General features: G+C 48.7%; 1 protein-coding gene across 1 annotated transcript in view; it reads right to left on the bottom strand.

Annotated features, from left to right (window-relative positions):
• Atp8a2 (ATPase phospholipid transporting 8A2) overlaps positions 1–22,168 on the bottom strand; it is a 591,431-nt gene that overhangs the window by 42,856 nt on the left and 526,407 nt on the right. The window contains 3 exon segments of the mRNA XM_059273541.1: positions 1,220–1,256; positions 1,259–1,323; positions 8,102–8,190. Coding sequence (XP_059129524.1) covers positions 1,220–1,256; positions 1,259–1,323; positions 8,102–8,190 — 191 coding nt within the window.

Raw genomic sequence — 22,168 nt, 5'->3', positions numbered from 1 at the left:
CACACTCTTCCCAGTCACCTGTTGAGTGTGGGGCCAAGCAGCGGGACGCTTGCTGACAAAGGAGGAGAAGCAGCCACTGCTATGCTGTCGTAGTTTGAATGTTGTTGGCCCCACAAGCTCATAGAGATTGGCACTGTTAGGAGGTGTGGCTTTGCTGGAGTGGGTGTGGCCTTGTTGGAGGAAGTGTGTCACTGTAGGGGTGGGCTTTGAGGTCTCCTATGTTCAAGATACTGCCTGGTGTCTCAGTTCATTTCCTGTTGCCTCTGGATCATGATGTAGGACTCTCAGCTACTTCTCCAGCACCATGTCTGCCTGCATGATGCTATGTCCCACCATGATGATAATGGACTGAACCTCTGAACTGGAAGCCACCCCAGTTAAATGCTTTCCTTTATAAGAGTTGTCGTGGTCATAGTGACTCTTCACAGCAATAGAAACCTTAATATATATGCCAAGAGTGTTCTCAACCTTTCTCAAATCTACTAAGCTGTGATAATTCATTAAAAATATCCCCCTTCAGGGGGCTGGAGAGATGGCTCAGCAGCTAAGAGCTCTGGCTGCTCTTTCAGAGGACTCTGGTTCAATTTCCAGTACCCAGATAGGGACTCACAACCATCTCTGTGACGCCAGACCCTGGGGATCTGACACCCTCTTCTGTTCTGACCTCTGTGGGTACTGCACACATGTGGTACATTACAAACTTACATTACATACAGGCAAAATATCATCCATATACATAAAATGTAAATAAAGGGGGAAACCCCCTCAGGTCTACTGAAGTGGACTGTAACGAAACGTTCATGGACAGCTAAAGCTCTCCATCACTAACCACATACTCCTCTACTTGCTCTGCCTCGGGTAACATGGTTGGGCCTGAAACCAAAGGCCTGCCCCTTGGATCCTTTTTCAGTCCCATCTCCTCCCCTTTAAGAAAATATTGCTATGCTGTTCGTTATTCACAAGACTGTTTTGTCCACATCCCAAACCCAACAAAACCACTCCTATTACCTGGGGACAGGCCCAGTGACCCAGAAACTCAGATTCTCATGGCTTCTGAGAAGACGCAATCTGAAGCTCACCCTGACCACATTCTCAGCATGTAATCAGAACGCCTGAAACTGAACCCACCACGCTGCCCTTGAACATGAGCCCAGGAGGGGAAATCGGAGATGGCGGGAACACGCGCGGGGGGGGGGGGGGGGGGGGGGGGGCAGCCCACCTCTTTCCATTGCTGTCTCTCAGCATCGCTTTCCCAGGACTCGGGACTTGGTCTCCAGCTCCTGCACCTCCTCCAGCAGCGTCTTCTTGCAGGTGTGCTTGGTCCTAGAGCAGGAGAAACAGACAGGTAAGATGGTGTGTGACTGTGACACAGCTGTGAAGACTGGAAATCATCCTCCCTACCACACCTAGATGCCCTCTGGACAAGCTGAGCATGTCCTAAGAGCTTGACTTCCCCACTCCAAAGCATCCTTGAGTACCCCAGATGAGACCTGGACTGTGAAACGCAGGTTACCATACCCTATAAAAGCTGGGGACCGGGCAATTCTAACCAAAGACAAGAGGAGCCCCGATGACCAAAGTTGGTCCTTAGAACTTTCACTGCAGGATATGAAGCCCATGAGATATTTTAAACCTTTCTCTCTGCACAGGTTCTAGGTCATAGGGTCCGGGGTTAGCAGTTCTTGTCTCCCTGTTTACTGTGAATAGAGCCACTGCCTTAGCAGAGATGAGGTTTAGGATACCAGAATTAATGTTCTCAGTGCAAGACCTCGGTCTGAGGTTTGGAGTCAATGCACATCCAGTGCAGCTTTCCCATCCTCCTCTGCCGGGCCTTACTCAGGAAATCCAGGGATGATTTCCTGCCACAATGGGTAAAACCTGGCCTGAGGCTTGGTTCCCCTCGGGTCGTGGAGGAATTACCGCTCCTTTCCCTGGCTAACCGAAATCCCTCGCCATGGTCGAATAATCTGTCAATCTCAGGTTCCTCTAAAATGGAAGCTAAACCCTGACCTGTTGAACACATACATTCCCCTCCTGCACTGGGCCCCACGGCGGTGCACAGTTTGGTGTGAAAGCTACACTGTCACCACCAAGGCATCGTCTCCTAAAGAGCTGGCTTCCTGGCTTCAAGGCATCTCATCTCTCTTCGTTTCGGGTATGCTGGGAATTGAGCCCTGGCATAGTACATGCTAGACAAATGCTCTGCCACTGAACTACCCTTCCACCAGCCCAGCTTAATAATCAACTCTGTCTCTCTTCATCCTATTCTCTCATTAAATCAATCTTATGCATTGATTTTTTAAAATTTGAAACTAAGCAAAAAACTACACAAAACTAAAATTGATTTTCTGGTTGGAAATGCAGAGGCGAAGAAAAGGCATTTAACGAGAAATAAGCTGGGAATGTAGCTCAGCGGTAGAGCACTTATCCTTCTGCACAGGGCCTGAGGCTCAATTCCTAGTACCAACACCAGGACCAGGACCACCACCACCAGCAGCAGCAGCAGCAGCAGCAGCAGCACCACCACCACCACCACCACCACCATCACCATCACCACCACCACTATCACCACCACCACCACCACCACCACCACCATCACCACCACCACCACCATCACCACCACCACCACCACCATCACCACCACCACCACCACTATCACCACCACCACCATCACCACCACCACTATCACCACCACCACCATCACCACCACCACTATCACCACCACCACCACCACCACCACCACCACCACCACCACCACTATCACCACCACCACCACCACCACCATCACCACCACCACCACCACTACCACCACCACCACTACCATCACCACCACCACCACCAGCAAAAAGGAAAAGAAAAAAGTAGACTAGCTAAAGGAAGGAAAATGCTGCACAAAGTCCTGACAATCATCAGCGGGCAGCGCTGGTCCTCTGCCTCGGAAACAGCTTTGCAATGGCGTTCTGCTCATGAACTGGGTTTGGGGAGCATGTTCGGCACCAAGGTGCAGACGGGATAGGAACCAGGACGTGACTGCTCAGAAGTGAAAATAGCTGGGAACATTTTGGAGATGGGGGTTCGCTCCTCCCAGCAGCCCTCCACATGTAAAGACAGTGGAGCTGCTCAGATACAGCCAGGCCACCCAGCACTTCGTGTTACTCTGTAATGGAGTATCAGCAGGAGGACATGGGAGATGCGCCGGCCAGCCTTCCCCACAGAGTAAACAAGCCAAAGCCACACAGGCTTTAACACATAATACCTTAATTACTTCAAACGGAGTTCTGATAAAATACCAAGTTCAAAGTGGGGACCGTGGAATTTTAAACAATAAATGAGAAAATGGCCAATATTTCGCAGGAGAGAGAAAGGACATGAAAATATACGCTGTCCAATATTGCTGAATGTTCCGTATCCCGTACAAGCTCATGGGCTGTGTTGATAAGAAACCAAGTGGCATGCTCCACCCTGCTCAAAGTCCCTTTACACTAGGGTGGGCATGCTTCCCCACATTGCCCCCCGCTTCTGCACAGGACAGTCAACCCCTCTGCTAGCCTGACTGCTGTCTTCTGGGACAGGACAGACAAAGTTGCTGAGCCTTGAGGTAGGAAGAACAGGCATGGAGAGGGAGTAGGAAAATGGGACCTGAAGCCTAGGCCAAGAAACAAAGAATGTGATACCTAGTATGCAGATGCTGGCCTTGGGAGGGCAATGACATGCTCACGTCCATAAACCCAGAAACTGTGCTTCCTCTGAGGATGCAACGCCAGGCTGGCTTCTAGAGCTGGGCTTGGTACTCATCCACTTTTGAGAGCTCTGGGTTGTAAGCCTAGGGAGGCAGGTAGCACTTGAGTAGAAGGATGTCAGAAATTTAAAATCATTTCCTCAAGTGCTGTGACCTACTGAGGGCTGAGGGAGAAAAGTGATCTTAGGTCTCCCTGTAACACACGCGTGTAGTGATTTCACACTGACCAGCTATCAAGGTAAACCTATAAGCATGTGCCACAGATGTGCAGCCACTAGGTCATAGCTCTGAAGTCAGATTATCTTGTCTTCTCCCCAGTGGCCCAGCTTCCTTCATCTCGTCCCAGTCAAGACACCAGGCAACTGCAGAAGGGATAGAATGGAGACATCTGGGGGCACTGACAGATGAGTTACTGTGAGCTTTCTGATACAGGAAAGGGCATCTCAAGGTTTTAAGAGACATTCGTCTTTTTTTTTTTTATTAGCTTTATGTGTACAAAGGAGTGGGTTTCACTGTGAGATTTTCACACGTCCATAGGAATGTGTGTGTGTGTGTGTGTGTGTGTGTGTGTGTGTGTGTGTGTGTATTATCATTTTCAGCCCCTCACTACCTTCTCTATCCACCTCCCCCTGGTCCCACTCCTTCTCTGCTTTCATGTCCCCTTAGGTACTTTAAAAAGAAACAGCTTGGGTTGGAATCTTGAACTTTTCATCCTTTTGTTTCTAAAACTTATTGTCTGAGCTCCCTCTTTTGCATTCAAGAGCAGCCAGCCAACCGGAAACATCAAATTCTAACCGTGGGTGAAAATGGAAACACGGTGTGCTCCAAGAGAAATCGGTTTGGTGAGAATCTTAAAAAGCAATCAAGGCCCATTTGTACACAGAAACTGCTTTATTGCCATTTAACTACCTATCTGTAATTATGAGGAAATGAAGTCATTCTGGAATTGGGGAATGCAGTGTATGATGCCTAGTGAAAAAGACAGGGAATAGTTTGATAAAAGGAAGTGTGTTCCTCCATGCTCGGTGGCCTTGAGCTTTGGATCATTTATAGAGAGTGACAGTAACCAGTTTCTCCTGGGTTCAGAGCCATACCTGGCAGCTTAGTCCAGCATGCTGTCACAGGTGAGCATTTTGGGAGAATGTAGGCTAGCGGATATTAAAACATTTCTGGACAATTTACACTCCACGCGTCTAACGAGACTTCTCATTAGCCAGGAATCACATATAATCAATTATGTTAATAAACAATAGGGCCATTTGAGCCCTCATAACACTTTTGAGAAATAATAGGGCAGGCTTTTGATGGTGCTCCAAACCTGACTTAAGACTGTTTAAAAATGGCTCTTCATCCAGAAAGCTGACCAACTAGGTGGAAAAGTGAATTACCTCACCCTGTTTCTCTCATTTTACTCTTAGCAGCCCAGGTCCTGAAATGGAAGTGAGGGACTGGCCAAAGGAAGTAAGAGGTGCCTAGGAGTGAGTCACTCACTGTCTCGGGTGCTCATAGACATCCACTCTGAAAAGTCAGGCCTGCTCTGTGATGCCGTTTTCAAAGACAGGGCAACCAGCCCTGGGGTGCTATTGCCTCCAGTACCAGCATTCATGAACTGAGGCAGCAGAATCTTAACATCAATGCCAGCCTGGGCTATCTAAAAAGAACTCATCTCAAAATAAAAACAAAAACAAACACCCCCCAAAAAACAAACAAACAAAAAACCAAACCAAGACAAACAAAAAACAAACAAACAAAAAACCCCAAAGGCTTGGAGTATAGCTCAGTGGGAGAATATTTGTTAGTACAAGGACTGTGTTAGCAAAAAGAGAGAGGCATCAGAAAATAAATGATGGGTGGATATAGACAGTGTAGTTCTCAACCTTCCTAATGCTGCGACCCTTTAACACAGTCCCTCATATTGTGGTGACCCCCTAAACATAAAATTATTTTGTTGCTACTTCATAACTGTAATTTTGCTAGTTATGATTTGTAATGCAAATATCTGCTACGTGATCCCAGAGGGGTTATGACCCACAGGTTGAGAACCACTGGTGTAGAGTGTGGCAGAGCATGGGAGCACAGAGAACATTTTCTACAACTGCGCATAACTGCAGTTCAGACACAGATCACAGGCGAGTTCTGTGGCTTTGCCAGGGGCAATCAGTCTAACACATGCTTCCTCTCCTCTTCTTGGGAGGAGCTACCAGATCTACTTGCCTTGGCAAATGTTTCCAGCTTGGAGTATAATATTATATAGGATATAGATCCCATGTTCAGTGGGACAATGCCCACATACATCCATAAAACTCTTGTTCTTCAGGATGGGGATGGCAGACGTTTGGGCACCAAGCAGACATTGTAAATGGGCATATACTTTGAGCACCTCTGAACATCAGCTTATTTAACACACTGTTCTAGCTCCTCTCAATAATGCAAGAGCAAAATGTGTTTGGAGAGTGGTTATGTAAGTCAGGAGGGCCCCTTCTGGCTCTGCCAGGTGATGGGATGCATTCCTGGGAGAAGCTGTGCTTGCCACCCTTGCCAGGCAGCAGGCAGCAGCTGCCAGGGCCTCAACAATACCACAGGCAAGGGCAGCCTTCCCCGATGGCTCCTCAAACCTCTGTGTGGGGCTCTGGGCCCGGCTGGAACCCAGCTGGCAAGCTCCTTGGAGAGAAAGTGACTTTTACTCTTTCCATATGCCGGACCTGGAAGCAGTATCATCTGATCTATCATCGTTCAAATGCAAATGGTGCTAATTTTATAGTCTAGGTCCTACAAATGGGACTGAGAGACAAGTCTAGTTGGAGGGGGGAGATCCTGTGCTTCACGGTGACAGAGAGTTTGTACTTGAGATGCATTGGGAGGGGCTCTGAAGACAGAGGAGGAGGCAGAGCCCTTGCAATCCATAAACATCCTCTTTGAAATGAAACAAAGATACTTTTGCCGAAGACCCACTTGGCAGAACAAGCCTCAATAAAACTCTGTTTTCACAACGTTAATTTAAGTTATCTGAGCTAAGATAGTTGGGGACGAATTTGCGAGCCTGTAACTACTTCCCATGAGATGCAGCCAAGCCAAGCAGAAGCTCACCCCTAAAACTGACTTATTTGCAGAGCTGTACAAATTCAGCTAGGGAATAAACATCTTGTGCCAAAATTGGGCCCACTGGCTCAAGGAACCAGTAACAGAGTGCATGTTTCCCCACAGTGCATCTACTAGGTTAAGGAAATCTCTCTCCTGGCTACAACCATCCCAAAGGTTCCAGTTATGCCATTTACAGAACATACTTGTAGCAAGTGAAACAGAAGCAGTTGGCCTGTGAGAACATTTAAGAAGTTAAAATTATTTATTTTTTAGTAGTAGTTGAAAAACTTAGCAGGAGAAAAACATAAAGTATTCGTTCTAGGAAAACCATTCCTCCTCCTCTCTGCATCAGCACAATCACCTGTCAAGATAATGGCCAAATGAAGACTTTTTCAAAAGATATCCCTGTCAAGCAAGAATAATTCCTGCCGAGTGTGGGAGGCATGAGGAGATAAAAAAATGAGACCTGATGTCTTTTCCTGGAAGGCTTGGGTTAAAAATCTCATTTTGCTACCTCAGGGCCCTGAAATAATTGCAGTATGCTCAAGCTAGAAGTCTCAATTTTCAGGGAACTTGGTCATATTTCTAGGAGGAATTGGGCTCATGCAAACCTAAGCCAATACTATGGGCATTAGAGCAATCTCTCATCTACTCCTGACTGAAATTAAAGGTCGTATTCTCTTGGAACATCAGTGCTTCTTTTATGTTTTAGGAATGATAAAATTTAAAACATAGGAACAGGAAGCAAGTTTGAATTAATTCCCATTTAATGTGCATTATAATTTTATACTTGTGATGCGATTTTTTTTTTAACATAGTTGTAAATCAGCTCTTGAGAAGAATTTGATTGGCAGGATTCCTACTGTGAGTTGGTTAGAAGAACGAAGCTTCCTTCACTTTTGTCACGGGAGTGACTTACATGCATATGATTTTCTACTATACTTGGGGCTTCGAGGGAGGTGTTATCTGTGATTGCTTGGCATCAGCTTGAAGATGCGAAATGAGTCTCTGGTCATGTCTCCTAAACCTGATGAAATGCATTTGTGTTTGGAAACAGCCTTGCAGTCACACACAGGGCAATGCCCCTATTGAGTGTCATGTGACCTCTGCTCAGTATTCTTTTTCCTCTCATTTTCCTATCAAAATGAAGGGCAAACTTCAACAACAACAAGAAAACCCTCTCTTTGGCAAGTGTCAGGAGTCCTGTTTCTTCTTAATTCCCACAGCTTTGAGACAGCTTTGAGGACAGAGCCTAGAAAAAGGACTTCACTATATACTTACGCTCTCCACATCACATCTTCAATCAAACAGGCAGTTGGAACCAGGAACAATCCCAGCCAGAAGTATGCAGAGCTCAGGACCATAGTTGCCTGGAAGAAACACAAGTCAAGGCCTGTTACAGGTTCTCCTTCAAACAGTAGGATGTGATTTAATCAATGTAGAGCGTCCGGCAATGTGGAAATAATGGAAAGTCTGAAATCCAGGGAGAGGCTGGGGACAGGGGACTGGCTGCTCACCTGGTCTCCGCTGGCCCTCACCTCCATCCTTTCAGTTTGACTTGAGCTGTTGTCCCTGCCTTGGAACTTCAAGCTCCCTCCTGAACAGAAAGCTGTTCTAATTCCCCACAGAGAGAAATGTTAGAGGCGTTGTCCTTCTGTGGAATAAATTGCCTCCTGGGGCCCCCTTTCCTTTCCTGCTCTTCATGGGTCCAGCATCCCATGGCTGACCAGCACAAAGGTCATTGGTTCCCTCCATTCGGAAGTGGAAGATGTTCATGTCAGAGACTCTGGCTTCAGGGAGCTGAAAACGTGGGGTCTATCATGGGCACGGATGGCAGTTAAGGGAGAGCTTCTTTGTTAGACTTGATTTGTAGTTTTACCATTTTTCTGTCTTTTCTTTTCTTTTTCTTTTTCTTTTTTTTTTTTTTTGAGACAGGTCTCCGATCTGGAACTCAGGTCATCTTTCAACTCCTGATCCTACAGTCTTAATGTCCCCAGGCGGGGATCACAGGTGTACACGGCCTACTGGGCTTAAGAAGACAAGGTAAGGAAGACAGAGGGAGCTAGAGATGCAGGCGAGAGAATCAGTTCAAGGGCCAGCCTGGCTATCTGTGAGATGCTGGGTCAACATCCCCTCCCTCAATTAACAACAGCAGCAGCAACACAACCAACCAACCCCAAACACCACAAGTCAAAAGACAGCCAGAGAGGGACAGAGGGAGATGACGGGAAGGGGACAGATGGCACAGAGCACAGCTTTTGGTGGACTTCCTTGCTCCCCTCAGCAGGCTAAGCCCAGGACAGTTTTGGGTTGGCGAGACAGCCGCTGTGAGGGGGAGAGCCACAGCTAACTGTAGTAAGAGAGACACTTGGGACAACACAAGCAGAGAGCAGGGACAGCTTGCTCTGAACAGAAATGGGGACTGGAGAGTCCTGGCTCCTTAAGCTTTGGTTTCGAGTAAACAAAGGTCAGGAGTATGGAGTTGGCCGATGAACTGGCAAGCCAGCTTCACAGGGCAGCTGTCGGGCGAAGGGAGCAGAGTTAAAGGATGGCTGGGTCCTGCTGCTCCCTGGGTTTTCTTTCCATTTCATTGACGGGTTTTGCTACTGCACAGAGGTGAGGGTCACAGAGGTGAAGGTCACAGAGATGAGGTTCGCAGGGGGAAAAGAGGAGAGAGACTGGGACCGTCATCTCTTACCACCTCACCGGGACTGCAGGGGTGGAGATCAGGGGGATCCCAGAGCAACTCCTGTCCCATGGATGTATCCTGGTCCCAGCCTGGCATCCGAGCATCAACTCAGGCTGCCCTGTGGCTTTCTCTACCTGCAGGGCCTCAGTAAGAGCATCCCTAGTCAGGAGCACCTACACAGCCCATCTGGCCAAGCCCACATCTGAGCTCCATCAAAGGACCCTGCTTGTGGCTCTCGGTATCCATGACAGCTATTCTGACCCACAGTGAAGTTTGAGGACTTTTCCCAAAATGGAGAGTATCAATACTTTTGAAAAGAGACATTTAAAAGTGTTAAAATTGTGTGAGCATATTTTCCTACCAGTTACCCTTCTAAGAATTCATCCCAAGAAAGGAAAGCAGAAGAGGCAAGAGGAGAATATTGATGAGAGCGCTCTACTAGCACAGAAATGAGAAGGAATACGGTGGCTTCCTGAATGGATTATAGTCTGCAGTGAAAGATATATTAAGTGTAATATCTGTATCGACCCAGAAATGTCACATTATAAGGCTAATTAACCAAATGGGTTCTAAGACCCCCTCCCAGGGATCCTGTCATGGGGTCTGTGGAGAAGGCAGTCCAACTGGCCCAAGCCTCAACCCAAGCCTGAAGTGGTCTTCCCAGACACAATGAGGAAACCCAGGGACCATCACCCCCAAATACTGCATCTGGGAGCACATAAGAGTCAGTAAGTGTCGATGAGGCCTTTCTCTGTTGTTCCTGTTTCCACCTGGAGAACAGATCCAGCAACTAGGACCCCAGTGCCCCCGTCCTCTCACTGAAATGCCATCCATGAGGAAGAGACCCCAAATCAAACAGGACATCGGGAACCTCGGCCCTTCAGACCCATTCTCACCCTTGAAGATCATTTTTCGCTTCCTTGACAACTCTCGGTGCCCCCTCTTCCCCCTCCTCCATGGAGCTTCTAGGTCTCAGAGAGTAACTGGAAACTCTCTTTCTCGTGGTGCCCAATGTGGGGAAATACATACACACATTTCCCCGGATACTCTCTGGCCATTGCCAGCTGATTTCAGGTGTCACTGATTGAAGGGAAAAGAGAAAGAATACTTCCCCCAATCACATACCTACAAGTCCTTGCACCTTTGCATATCAGGCATTATACACACTGTTAGTCTCTATCAACACACACCGTTGTCGTGTTTTCGTTCTGTTGTGCTATAGCCTCACCTTTAATAAACTTTGCAGGCCAGGTATGGTGCTGTACACCCTTAATCTCAGCACTCAGGAGCAGAGGCAGCTGATCTCTGTGAGTTCAAGGCCAGCCAGGTCTACAGTGAGTTCCAGACTAGGAAGGGCTACATAGTAAGACCCTGCCTCAAAAAGAAAACAAAACCAACCAACTAACCAAACAAAAACTTTCCAGAATGCAAAGTCAGTGGAGTGGCTTACACCCTGGCGGCCTGGACGGGATCTACCCTGCCACACATGTAGCTGCTTACGTGAATAGGAAAAACACATGGAATGACATATCAAACTGTATCTGGGTGACAGCAATAATAAGTTGTATCCTCATATCTCTTTGTCTATCTCTACTTCCTGTTTTTCTACAGAAAGCATGTGTTAGTTCAATGACAGCAAGGTCATCTTCCACTCTTCACCCAGGTAACCTAGACAGAGGCTAGACTGACTGGTCTTCAGAGCCTAAGGCGTCACTGCTAATGTGAATGGCCAGGCTGGTGCTTGGTTCATGGGACGGATGGGAGCAGGCTCTTCTGCGGTTATGAGAGAAACATCTGCTAGGTACACTGAGTCTAGTTATTCCACAACAATGGTGCAGAACCTCAGGTAGAGTCAGAAACCCAAAGAGAGCCCTCGGTGCTGAGGGAGAGGAGGGCCATGAACATGGGCTCCCGCCTTTGAGATCTGAAGCCTCTCCCAAAGGAACAACGGCTTCATGCAGATGTTTAGCACCACCCTGGTCTTTAAAGCGAGGGGCTATGAATATAAAGCCTTCATAACTGACAGTAAAGGCATGCCGCAGAAAAGTTGGAAAGATGTGGTAGGTATGGAGAAGGCTGTTGTGTGCCACTGTGTAGGAAGACTTCACACAGAGGGCTCCCCAGAGGAGCGTAACTTCTGCTTCCACCAGAAACTCTAGGCACCAGCTTCACATTTTAAATAAAAGAATTTTTGTAGAATGTGGGAAGTGATAAAAACAGCAACACTGAGGAGAATGATCTCTCCATCCCGCCTAGCAACGCAAGGTTAGCGTAGAATGTGAGTCCTCTTCGGTTGTGGCCCATGTAACCTTCTCTACCCGTCACTCACCCCATTCCTGGAAAATTATTTCACGGCAAAGGCTAAAAAAGCTTCACTTGTTTTTGAGGTTTGCCTCTCCAAAGCTGTTGTCTATGAATGTGCGTGTGAAGGGTTAAGTGCATTCTCTTCCCTTTCTACTTTGAGTGGGTTTTGGTGTTGTCTTTGTGCTTGTTTGTTTTGTTTTTTTGAAACGGTGTTACTCTCTAGCCCAGGCTGGCCTTGAGCCCTGCCTCAGTTTCCTGCCTCGGTCTTCTGAGTGCTGGAATTCAAGGATTCGGCTTTAGAGTGGGCTGTTTTCTGCAGGGTGGTGACAGTCTGTCTGCCCAGGGTGGGGGTGCAACAGCGTACACAGAGGGGAGCTGTGTGGCCCTCAGGAGGCCTGCCTGACAGGCGGGTGTGCTGTGCACACATGGCTGGGAGAGGACCCTCCTGTGTCTATCCTTTCCAGCCAATTTCTGTCCCACAAAACAATGGCTGTTCTGATTTATGGCATTACAGCAGTCTGGCTGATTCTAGAACATCATCTAAATGACACTCTAGAGTATGAGTTTGTTTGATCCGGCATCCGGCTTTCTTCACTCAACATAAGGCCTTCGAGACTGAACCATGCTGTATCATGGACCTGGGACACACCCACATTCTCTCTGTCTCTCTCCAGTAGTCATTGTGTGGGTCTACTGCATTTTGTTTACTGGCTTTCCTGTTGATGGACATCTGGGTTGTTTCCACTTTGGTCTGTTGTTAGGAAGAAGGCTGCTGTGCAGGGCTTTGCACAGTCTTGTTTTATGGACATGTTTCCATTCCTTTCAGGGAAACACCTAGGAGTGGGAATGCTGTCACTCAGGAAGTCCGTGATTCATCTTACAGGAAGTCCAGAGGTTTGTGCACCAATGTCTGTGCAAACCCAGCAGTGTGTGAGCACTCCAGTTGCTCCTTATTCTTGTGGTGGCTGGCATTTTGTCACTCCAGTGGCTCCCTGGAGCCATGACATCATTCACAGAGTGGGACTACTCTCACTAACAGTCACCACCCCTGGGGATAAAGAAGAGGAAGCTCCAGGAGAGAGGGAAGCTGGCTTTTTTATAAGGGTGTGGTGACTCATGCCTACTGTGAATCCCAGTTCTCAGGAGGCTGAGGCAGGAGGCCTGCTTTGAGTTCTAGGTCAGCCAGGGCTACATATGAATTTCCAGGCTGGGTTGGAATACCTAAGACTGTGTCTCGGAAAACCAGAAAATAAACAAGCAAGCAACACATAAATAAGCAAATGCTGCTGGAAGAGAAAATCCTGATGCAAACAAGGCCCTCTTCCCCTCCAACACACAACACAGGCTGCTTTTGTTTTGAACTGAAGATGACAGCTAAGCTCTGGGACAACCACCAGGCTGGTGAGAACATACAGGGTCTGAACAGCAGTTTTCTTACTAGATCGAATCTAAAATCCTGCACGTTCATAACTATTTTTTTCTTTTCACGTGTTCATGTGATTTCTCCATTCTTCACTTGGGGATCTTGTTTTAGAGAATGAATGGCTGATTTCATTAAATTACTCTGTTATTTATATTTGTTTGGTTTCCAGTAACCTCTTCCACAGTCCTTCATATCCTTGGGGACCCCGAGATACCTAAATCCATGGGTGCTCAAGTTTGTCACACATAACAGGGCAGTTCTGCACAGAACCTGCATATGTCCTTGTAGACTTTCAGTCTTCTCTAGGTGACTATGACACTGAATACAGTGTCGGAACTGTGGGAACGGATGTCATGCCGTATTATTTCAGGAATACTGATAAGAGAACAAGTCCATGTAGATTCAGTAAGGTTCCTTTTATCCCCCCAGATATTCCCTAACCCTGGTTGGTTGGATCCCCAAGTATGGGCATCAGCGTACACAGATACCAAGGACTGAATTTATTTGACTGTAGAGAGATGCGACAATTCTCACACTGTAGGGCATGGGGTGCAGCACAGAGAATTAAGGCAAGAAACAGTTGCTGCTGACATGTATGGCTCCCCATCCCAGGTGGGAACAGGGCAAGGCTAAAACTGTGTTGGCTAGTTTAAAACACAGAGCCTCTGCTTCTACCCTCAGGAATGACGAATCGAAGCAAGGGTTGCTGAATCCTTGTGATCTCCATCTCTCCTGTGAGCCAACCTCACCAAGCTGTGACTCCTCTGGCAGGGGCACACCTGTGGCTCCCAGAACCTTGCTGGGGGCCCTCGCATGTGCAGGATACCGTAGTGTTGTTTATTTACAGTCACGGGCAAGTCCAACAAACCTCACTTCTAGGTTGCTAACGGAAAGCTGGAGAGAGGCCTTGCCCAGACACAGCAAGTTTTACACATTCCTGAAGAAACAAGACGCCAACCAGTCCAACATCCTGGTCTTCTGGAATAATGAGGTCCAACCTGAAAACAAGCACCCATGAACAGAGGGCAGACAGTCTGTAGCCTCGTGGCCCTCAGACCTCTGAGCCCAGACAAGGATAAGCCCCACCCACTCCGTTCATGATCTACTGTGTCGGGGGTGGGGATGGGGGTGGAAGGGGGTGGGGGTGAGGTGGTTTGGCAAAGCTGAAGCTGCTCTCCTTCCTGAGAGCCCAGGGCTGGAAGAGACGGTACTAATCTTACTTCATATCCATTCCCTGGAGGCTGGGGTTCCTCAATAACAGAGGCACAAGCCACATACCAGCCACACTCCCCACGGGTGATTGGCCCACAGAGGCAGGGAAACTGAGGCATCTAATTAAGCACTAGGTGGATGCACTGCCAAATAAGAACATCTGAAAGGACCAGAGAGAGATGGGCATGTGTTTCTGGGAGACAGGAAGCCTGTGAGTTTTCCTGAGAGGGGATGAGATTGCACAGTCTTTTGTAGGTTTTTTTTGTTTTGTTTTTTGTTTGGTTTTGGTTTTTGGTTTTTTGAGACAGGGCTTCTCTGTGTAGCTTTGGCTATCCTGGAACTCGCTTTGTAGACCAGGCTGGCCTCGAACTCATTGATATCCGCCTGCCTCTGTCTCCTGAGTGCTGGGATTAAAGGTGTGCACCACCACCGCCAGCAAGAGACTGTACAATCTTTAAGAGCACGGACCAAGTCCTCTTGGGTTACTGTCACAAACACCAGAGGCTGTGTGGCAAAACAATAGATATTCATCTCTGTAGATCTTGAGGCCAGAAGTCTCTGAACTGGAGGTGGAGGGCTCTTAGCAGACACTTGGCTTGTAGACAATCCCTGTCCATGTGTGTATGACTTCTATTGTCAGTATGCACAGAGAAAAAGTTCCAGAGAGCTCCTGGCTGGCCCTCTTATGAAGGCACAAGCTACCTGAGGGACCCACTTCATGACTGCTCTAACCGAACTTACCTGTTCACGGCCCTGTCTCTTATTCCCATCATAGCGGAAGTGAGCACTTCCACAGCTGAATTTGGGGAGTGCCATGAACATTCGAGCCTCACTAGACAGGGACAGACTGCCACCCCCCTCAGCTCTGCCACTGATTTCTTAATGACTGTGCTTCAGTTTCTTCCTCTGAGGTTCAAATGAGTGAGAAAGTGTGACCGGCACCATGCCATGCAGGTTATCTGACCTCACTGGGTGCTTTATACCCATGACTGGAAACACACTTTCAACATCCTAGAGGTGGTCAAGATCGTCACACAACGATTCCTGAGTCAAATTCGGGAATTCACGGGGTTCAAAAGACTCTGATCTTCTGTGAGGTGCTGACGGGTCAGACCCTGCAGTTCTCAGGTGGGTGTACCCATGGAGCTGCATGCTATCAAGTTCCTACACTCCATTACCTGCAAGTTGCTCATTGGTGACAGGAAGCAGTGTTAACAGCAATAGTGACCCAAACAAAAATCTCGGAGCTCTCTATACCCAAGGATCAGCACTGCTCACGGGTGCTGCTGTCCACCAGAAGCCTGGTTTTAATTGACCAAGACAAACTCCTTGCTGAGCCATGCCGGATACTACTTACCTCTGAAGACACCACCAAGGCTGTCCCTTGGGGAGGGATGTTAGGCAACACCTTTGTATTCAAAAAGAAAAGGAGGAGAAAGGGGAGATTTGCTCATGAAAACGCACCCCTCCCCTCGCCCCCGTGACTGGGCATCAGAAAGGCTGCAGGTGATGCCTCCTGGATTCCCAGCACAGGAAGAAGGAAATGTGCAAACTATTCCAGAGCCTCAGCTGAGGTTAAGGAGTGAGTGGGGTGGAACAGGAATTCCATAGATTTCCGAGCTGGAGACACCAGGCTTCCTGACAGACAGGAGCCAAGCCCAAGACAGCAAGCATCACCTCTGATGGTGACAGATTCTGCCCCCACCTTCCGTGCCGGCGTCCAGGTATTGAAGACACGCTGCAATCTGTGGCTTGACAGGAATGATGCTGGGAAGGGCCACCTCCCAGCCTCCGCTTTTTTGTTGGAATGAAGAAAGACATGGCACTGGAAACCACGTAACTGACAGCATCTTAAAACGCACCAACACCCTACATGTGAGGTATTTTATCCCGGCGAACAGCCCCCATCATCAGTCCTTCGGGCATCTTCAGTCTCAACTACAGGTTCGGGAAGCAGACCGTTTCGCACTACAAGGACCGTTTTACTTAACACGAGGGGCTTGAGATGACCTTTTGAGAATCAGGGCCATGACATCAATGACGGGCCTTCTAGACATGTGCCCTCTGTCTTCCACTATTAGAGGCCTCCATCCCTGTGGCAAGTTCGAGGTAAGGAGGACTCAGAGCCAGGAATGAATGCCAGCGTTTGAAAGGAGCTTGAACTTCAGGTGGCTTGTCGGCCGGCCAGAACAGGAGGCTCACGGTGGTAACAAACAGGAGACACACACTCGTGGGTGGATGTGGAAGGTCTTAATCCTTTTCTTTATTCTAGGCTCTTCCTGAGACTTGGGCTTTTCTTGGTGGATGCTGAGAATCAAGGTCGTTTCTTGTCTTGGCATCTGGTGGTATTTCTTGGTTTGCTTCTTATTCAATATCTCAGAGCTATGCTCTGTGAGTAGGATGCTCAACAGGAGACGTCCCCTCGGAGACAAGGCCACTGGGCTCTCACTAGTAGTGAGAGGAAGGTGCCAGGAGGGCTGTAGTGGGGCTTGGAGCGTGGGTCTCAGTAGCTGAGTGCTGGAGGTGGGGAGCCAGACCTCTGTACTCAGCAGCTTCAGAAACCCCACTGACTCTGGTCAGTTAGCTTCTTGGTGGCATAGCTCTTCTCCCTCAAACCAAGACAGCACAGTGCCCTCCTCACAGGGCCAAAGTGCCTAGCATTCACTTGGCTGTTTTGACTCCCAGGCATTCCATTTCCCCAGAACCAGGAAGGCCCTGGGGCTAGCCCTTCGCAAATAAGCACCTACTGCTGCTTTCTCCGACCCTGTACTGCCCCTCCTCTCCCAAACGTCTGCACTCCGCAGCAGCAACGTGCTAATCTTGAGACAGCTCTGCCTGTAAAATGACTTCTCTGGAGCAAATGAGCTCAGTGGCTGGCGCAGGTACCTGGTGTCTGAGTCCCTGCCAGCTGGCGGCCATCCACCCCTCAGTTGCCTGCCCAGAGCAGAACAATCCAGGGACCCCTCGATGAGACATTTTCTCCAGTGTTTTCTTAAGCCCTGACAACTGCAACTGAAATTTAGCAGCAGCCTGCAGCCCCTCGGGATTCCTCCTGTGTATTTCTCTCTCTCTCCTTCTTTGTCTCCCCCTCCCTCCCTCCCGCCTCATTCTAAACCAAAGTCTGCCTGCCTTTCTTCTCTCTCTCTTTTCTTTTTTCTTTCTTTCATTCCTTCTCTTTCATTCCTTTCTTCCTTCCTTCTTTCCCTTTCTCTTTCTTTCTTTCTTTCTTTCTTTCTTTCTTTCTTTCTTTCTTTCTTCTCTCCTTTTCTTTCTCTCTCCCTCCCTCTCTCCCTCCCCCTTTCCCTCCCCCACCAGCACCTTTCTCTCTCTCCTTTCTTCTTTCTTTTTAATGAAAAGTTTCCCCCGGAAGAAGACTGACTGGTGATAAAGAATGTGTGGTTATGGATGAAGGACTGGGAAGTCTCTACCGTCCTGAGAACTAGATTGAGAACCTAAACCAGGACTTCCTGCTTTTCAATTTATTGACTTGTTTACACGCGTGGGTGCGGCGTGTGTGTGTGTGTGTGTGTGTGTGTGTGTGTGTGTGTGTGTGTCACAGTGCACACGTGGAGGACACAGGGCACCTTATGGGGGTCACTTCTCTCCTTGTACTATGTGTGTTCTGAGGATAGAGATCAGGTTGCCAGACTTGGTGGCAAGTGCCTTGACCCCCGCCCCAGCCACCTCTACAGCCTGCTTCTTGCTTTGCAAGTTCACTGCTTTCTATCATGGAAGGACGTGTCTCGGTGACAGCCAGCCTTCCCTCTGACAGCAGTGTCTGAGTGTTCACGATGTGGCACCCTCGTTCCTCAGAGGAGACACACATGCCTGCCTCGTGGCTTCCTCACAGGCTTTGGCACACATCTGATAGACCCTAGCACACATTCATCTGTCACATAGCCACCCTATTGGGTGCACAAGATTTGCCAGCACGTCCTGTAAAAACTCTAAACTCCCAATAGGGATATCCCCAAGTAATATACCTGTATATTGTCTAAAACAAACCTTCATTTCCTCCTCCTTCTCTCTTTCCATCAGTGAGGTCACTGGCCCTGGGTACCCTTGAGAGGAGGGTCTTGGTCTCCGCCTCTTCCATCAAACCCCTTTCCTGGCCTCTCCTGCATATATTACTTTTAAGTTCCCCAGAAAGGAAGGGGATCCCCCCCCGCAAGGGAGACACTAATTGCTCCTGTTTCACAGAGGAAGCAACCAAGGCGCAGCAGCACAGCAGCTGAGTGGCTTGTCCGAGGTCACTGGGCCGAGCCAGGATGTGAACGCAGGCATGTGGGGTTCTAGAGCGGCTGCCTGTCCTACCATTGGCTTCAGAGCCCCATCCACACTCACAGACAGCAGCTGCGCCCGCCGTCTACTCCGTGCCGAGCCCATATGCCCCTCTTACCGTCGGCGGGCATCTGCACAGCTCGCATTGTGACCGACTGCCAATTTTTACACATGTACAACCCAGCTTCCACTTTCCAGAAATCCCAGTCCGACGTTACCAACATGCTGAGCTGCCCTTCTCTGTGGTCCCTGGAATGTAGCCTCTCAAGATGGTGGTTGGAGAGGCTGGGCTGTTTCTGGGGGGGGGCGAGGGGGTCTGTTCTGACAGCTGTGTGTTCTGAGCAGGCAGCTGTGTGTCTTTGCTCTGAACAGCAAAGCTGTCGGCTCCTGCTCGGGGCTGCTGGCTGGACAGGCTGTCGACTGTGACTGCCTGGCTTTCGTGGCTCACTACTCAAACTGATCACCACGAAGAAAATGACATCTTACTTTCAAACCATCCCCAGAGGGTGTCCACAAGCACCATTTTTATAAAAGGACAGTAATCGGACAAGAAGAACGCGCCTCGGGTCAACAGTCTTGACAGCTCAGTCACAACTATAGTGGAGACATTAGGATTCTGCTAAAGTCTCTCCAGAGACGAACCCAGCCACACAGGCATGGAGGGCCATCTTGGATCCCCTGGGGGACAAGGTCTTGCTCTTCTCAGTGTAGCAAGTAGTGCACCACAACGGTTTTTATGTGGCCTTCCTGCAGATGCAGGGGATACACAAAGAAGAAGCTTTCTCTCTCTCTCTCTCTCTCTCTCTCTCTCTCTCTCTCTCTCTCTCTCTCTCTCACACACACACACACACACACACACACACACACACACATCACAAGAAGGGAATTTATAATATAATCTCTTCCTATATAAAATCTCAAATCTCTGCCAAGTAATATTGTACATTGTATTTTCACAGATTTGTACACAGAGGATTGATGTATGAACACAGTCGATAATGGACTAAGGAGAACATTCCTGTCATCAAGTGGGTGAGCATGCTGGGGTGGGGGGTGACAACATGGGCAAATGTAGCTAACGTTTTAGTCAGCTTCAGACAGATTTGCATAAGTGGCATGATCATATTTGAATGCACAGGATACTTTATTCTGTGGATTTTGTCTTTTTGTGTTGAATTTGCCACAATTTGGGTAAATTTCATTCTTGGATCTCAGTGGTTGGCCCAGTGGTGCTGAGGTCCAGCATGAGAGATGGTTTTTGTTTGCTTGTGTGTGTGTGTGTGTGTGTGTGTGTGTGTGTGTGTGTGTGTGTGGTACTAAAGCTGGAATCCAGGTTCAGATGGAACCCAGGGTTTGGTGCTGACCAGACAAAATGCTCTACCACTAAGCACACCCAAGACCTTGAGATACTGAGCTCAAGAAGTGCCTCTTGGCCGCAGACAACAAGGTCCAGCTGAACAGGTCCTGCTGCCAGGGCTCATGGGGACCCAAGGAATAATGCTTGTCCTAAAGAAGAACCTGGTCATTGTCAGGGAGCAGGGCTCTGCTAGGCCAGAGCAGAGTCATGAGTCCAGAGAGGAGAAATTGGATGGGGTTCACTTTGAACGGGGACTATGAATTGGGGGCACCAGCTATGAGAGCCATTCAAGTGAGGATAAGAGCTATGCCAAAGAGGGGACCTCTTCAGCAGCTGGGCATGAGCTGGAGCTAGAACTAGCAGGAAGGCATCAGAGGGGAGTGTGGAGCCCCGCAGGAGCACAGGGGAGGTGGGACCAAGGCTGTGAGGCCCCGCCACTGTCTGTTAGAGAGAAGTCAGAAGGTCCCGGCTCTGGAGAGAACCTAGAGGTGGGAATGGGATGTTTAGAGAAGACGAACACGTTGAGACTGCTGAAGGTAACCACGAGAACGGGAAATGAGCCCAGCTGCTCCCATGTATGAGGGAGGGTCCTGCTCCACCCTCAGTGGATGCCTGAAGCCCATGCATGTGCTTGGAGGGGATTGTAGGAAACCAGAAGGCAAGGGTAAGAACAGTGTCCTAATGACAGAAGAAGGGAGATAAAGATGGCGGTGGTGGGGAGAATGGTCAGAGCCTGCTCGTGGACTATAAAGTGTAGAAACTGCCTGAGGACAGCGAGGAAAGGGAGCATTGAGGGGAGTGGAAGGCTGAGGCCACGCGGGCCAGAGGTCAAGGGGAATCAGCTTTAAGGAAACTGGCTCACAGAGGAGGGGCCTTCCTAGGGACGGTGAGGGAGCTGAGGAGGGGAACGTTACAGGCACTGAGGAGGTCTGACGGTTACGCAGACATGCTAATAGATGAATGGCCTACACAGGAAAATCTCCATGACGTAGCAACAGTCGGAGAGGAGAGTGAGAAATCAGTGCTTCGCGGAGGGAAGGCCACCGAGTGGAAACGAGCTGGTCCAAATGTGACTCAGGAGGAGAGTTCGGGCTCCTACAGCCATGGGTCTGAAGAGAGATACGCTAGAATAGATACCATTAGAAGTTGGCTGAAGGTCAGTGGCAAAGGCCAACAAAAAGTATAAGAAACACCCAGATCTATGGTTTGGATGCATTCAAAAGAAAACACGATTTGATTGCCAGTAATGAGGTCCTATTAGTTAGGACACAGTGGTCCACCGGAGCCTTGCCAGAGAAAGGGAAACCCAGGGGTAAGGATGCACTTAAATCCAGTGGGGTCTCTGGGGTGAGTTACAGACATCCTTTCTTTGACAGTGTTGACTTCTCTGAAGTTACCAGGAAACGGGCGAGCCTTCTAGCGCCTTTGCTGAGCACTGTGACTCAACCCAAGTCCACTCCCAGGCTCGTTCTGTTGCAACCTGCAGAGCAGCTGGGCTCTGAGGCTCCTCAGTGACCCAGCACTGCAGCAGGCAATCCATCCCTGTTCACACCTTCGCTCCCATCACAACTGTGACTCTCGCCAAACACATGCACATGTATGTTTAGGTGTGAAAGTTAACACCAGGCAGTGATATGAAATACTACACATATGCAAAGGAATTAATTTATAGTTACTGCGGGATCCATAACTTTACAATTTCCTGGCTTTGGTCTGTGCAGTTTTTCAGACTCAGTATGTAACTGGCTTTCTCTCTGAGGCAGCGCTCTGTCTCTGGGCTGGTATTCCCTGCTGCATTAGCCTGCCTGTTTCCAAGTGGAATATCGTGTTCTGAAAGTTTGCTCACTTCCTCTCATCTCTCTCAGCCCATCTGTATATTTTACATCTAGTCTCCTGGGGCTTCACCTCCTCTGGCTCTGCAAATTTAATTAATGTACTTTTGACTTTCTTCACCAGGTCACTCCGGAAAATTTACATGAAACAGACCTCCTTGTTTCTCATCGCAGCCTAATGGAAACACATTTGCTACGTTTCCCTCTCCAATCTACTTCAATTTCTCTTTTCCATATATCTTCCCTCGTT

Source organism: Peromyscus eremicus, chromosome 9 (assembly GCF_949786415.1).
Source record: "Peromyscus eremicus chromosome 9, PerEre_H2_v1, whole genome shotgun sequence".
Taxonomy (NCBI): Eukaryota; Metazoa; Chordata; class Mammalia; order Rodentia; family Cricetidae; genus Peromyscus; species Peromyscus eremicus.
Note: the sequence above shows the minus strand (reverse complement) of the source record. Positions and strands in the feature narration are given on the sequence as shown.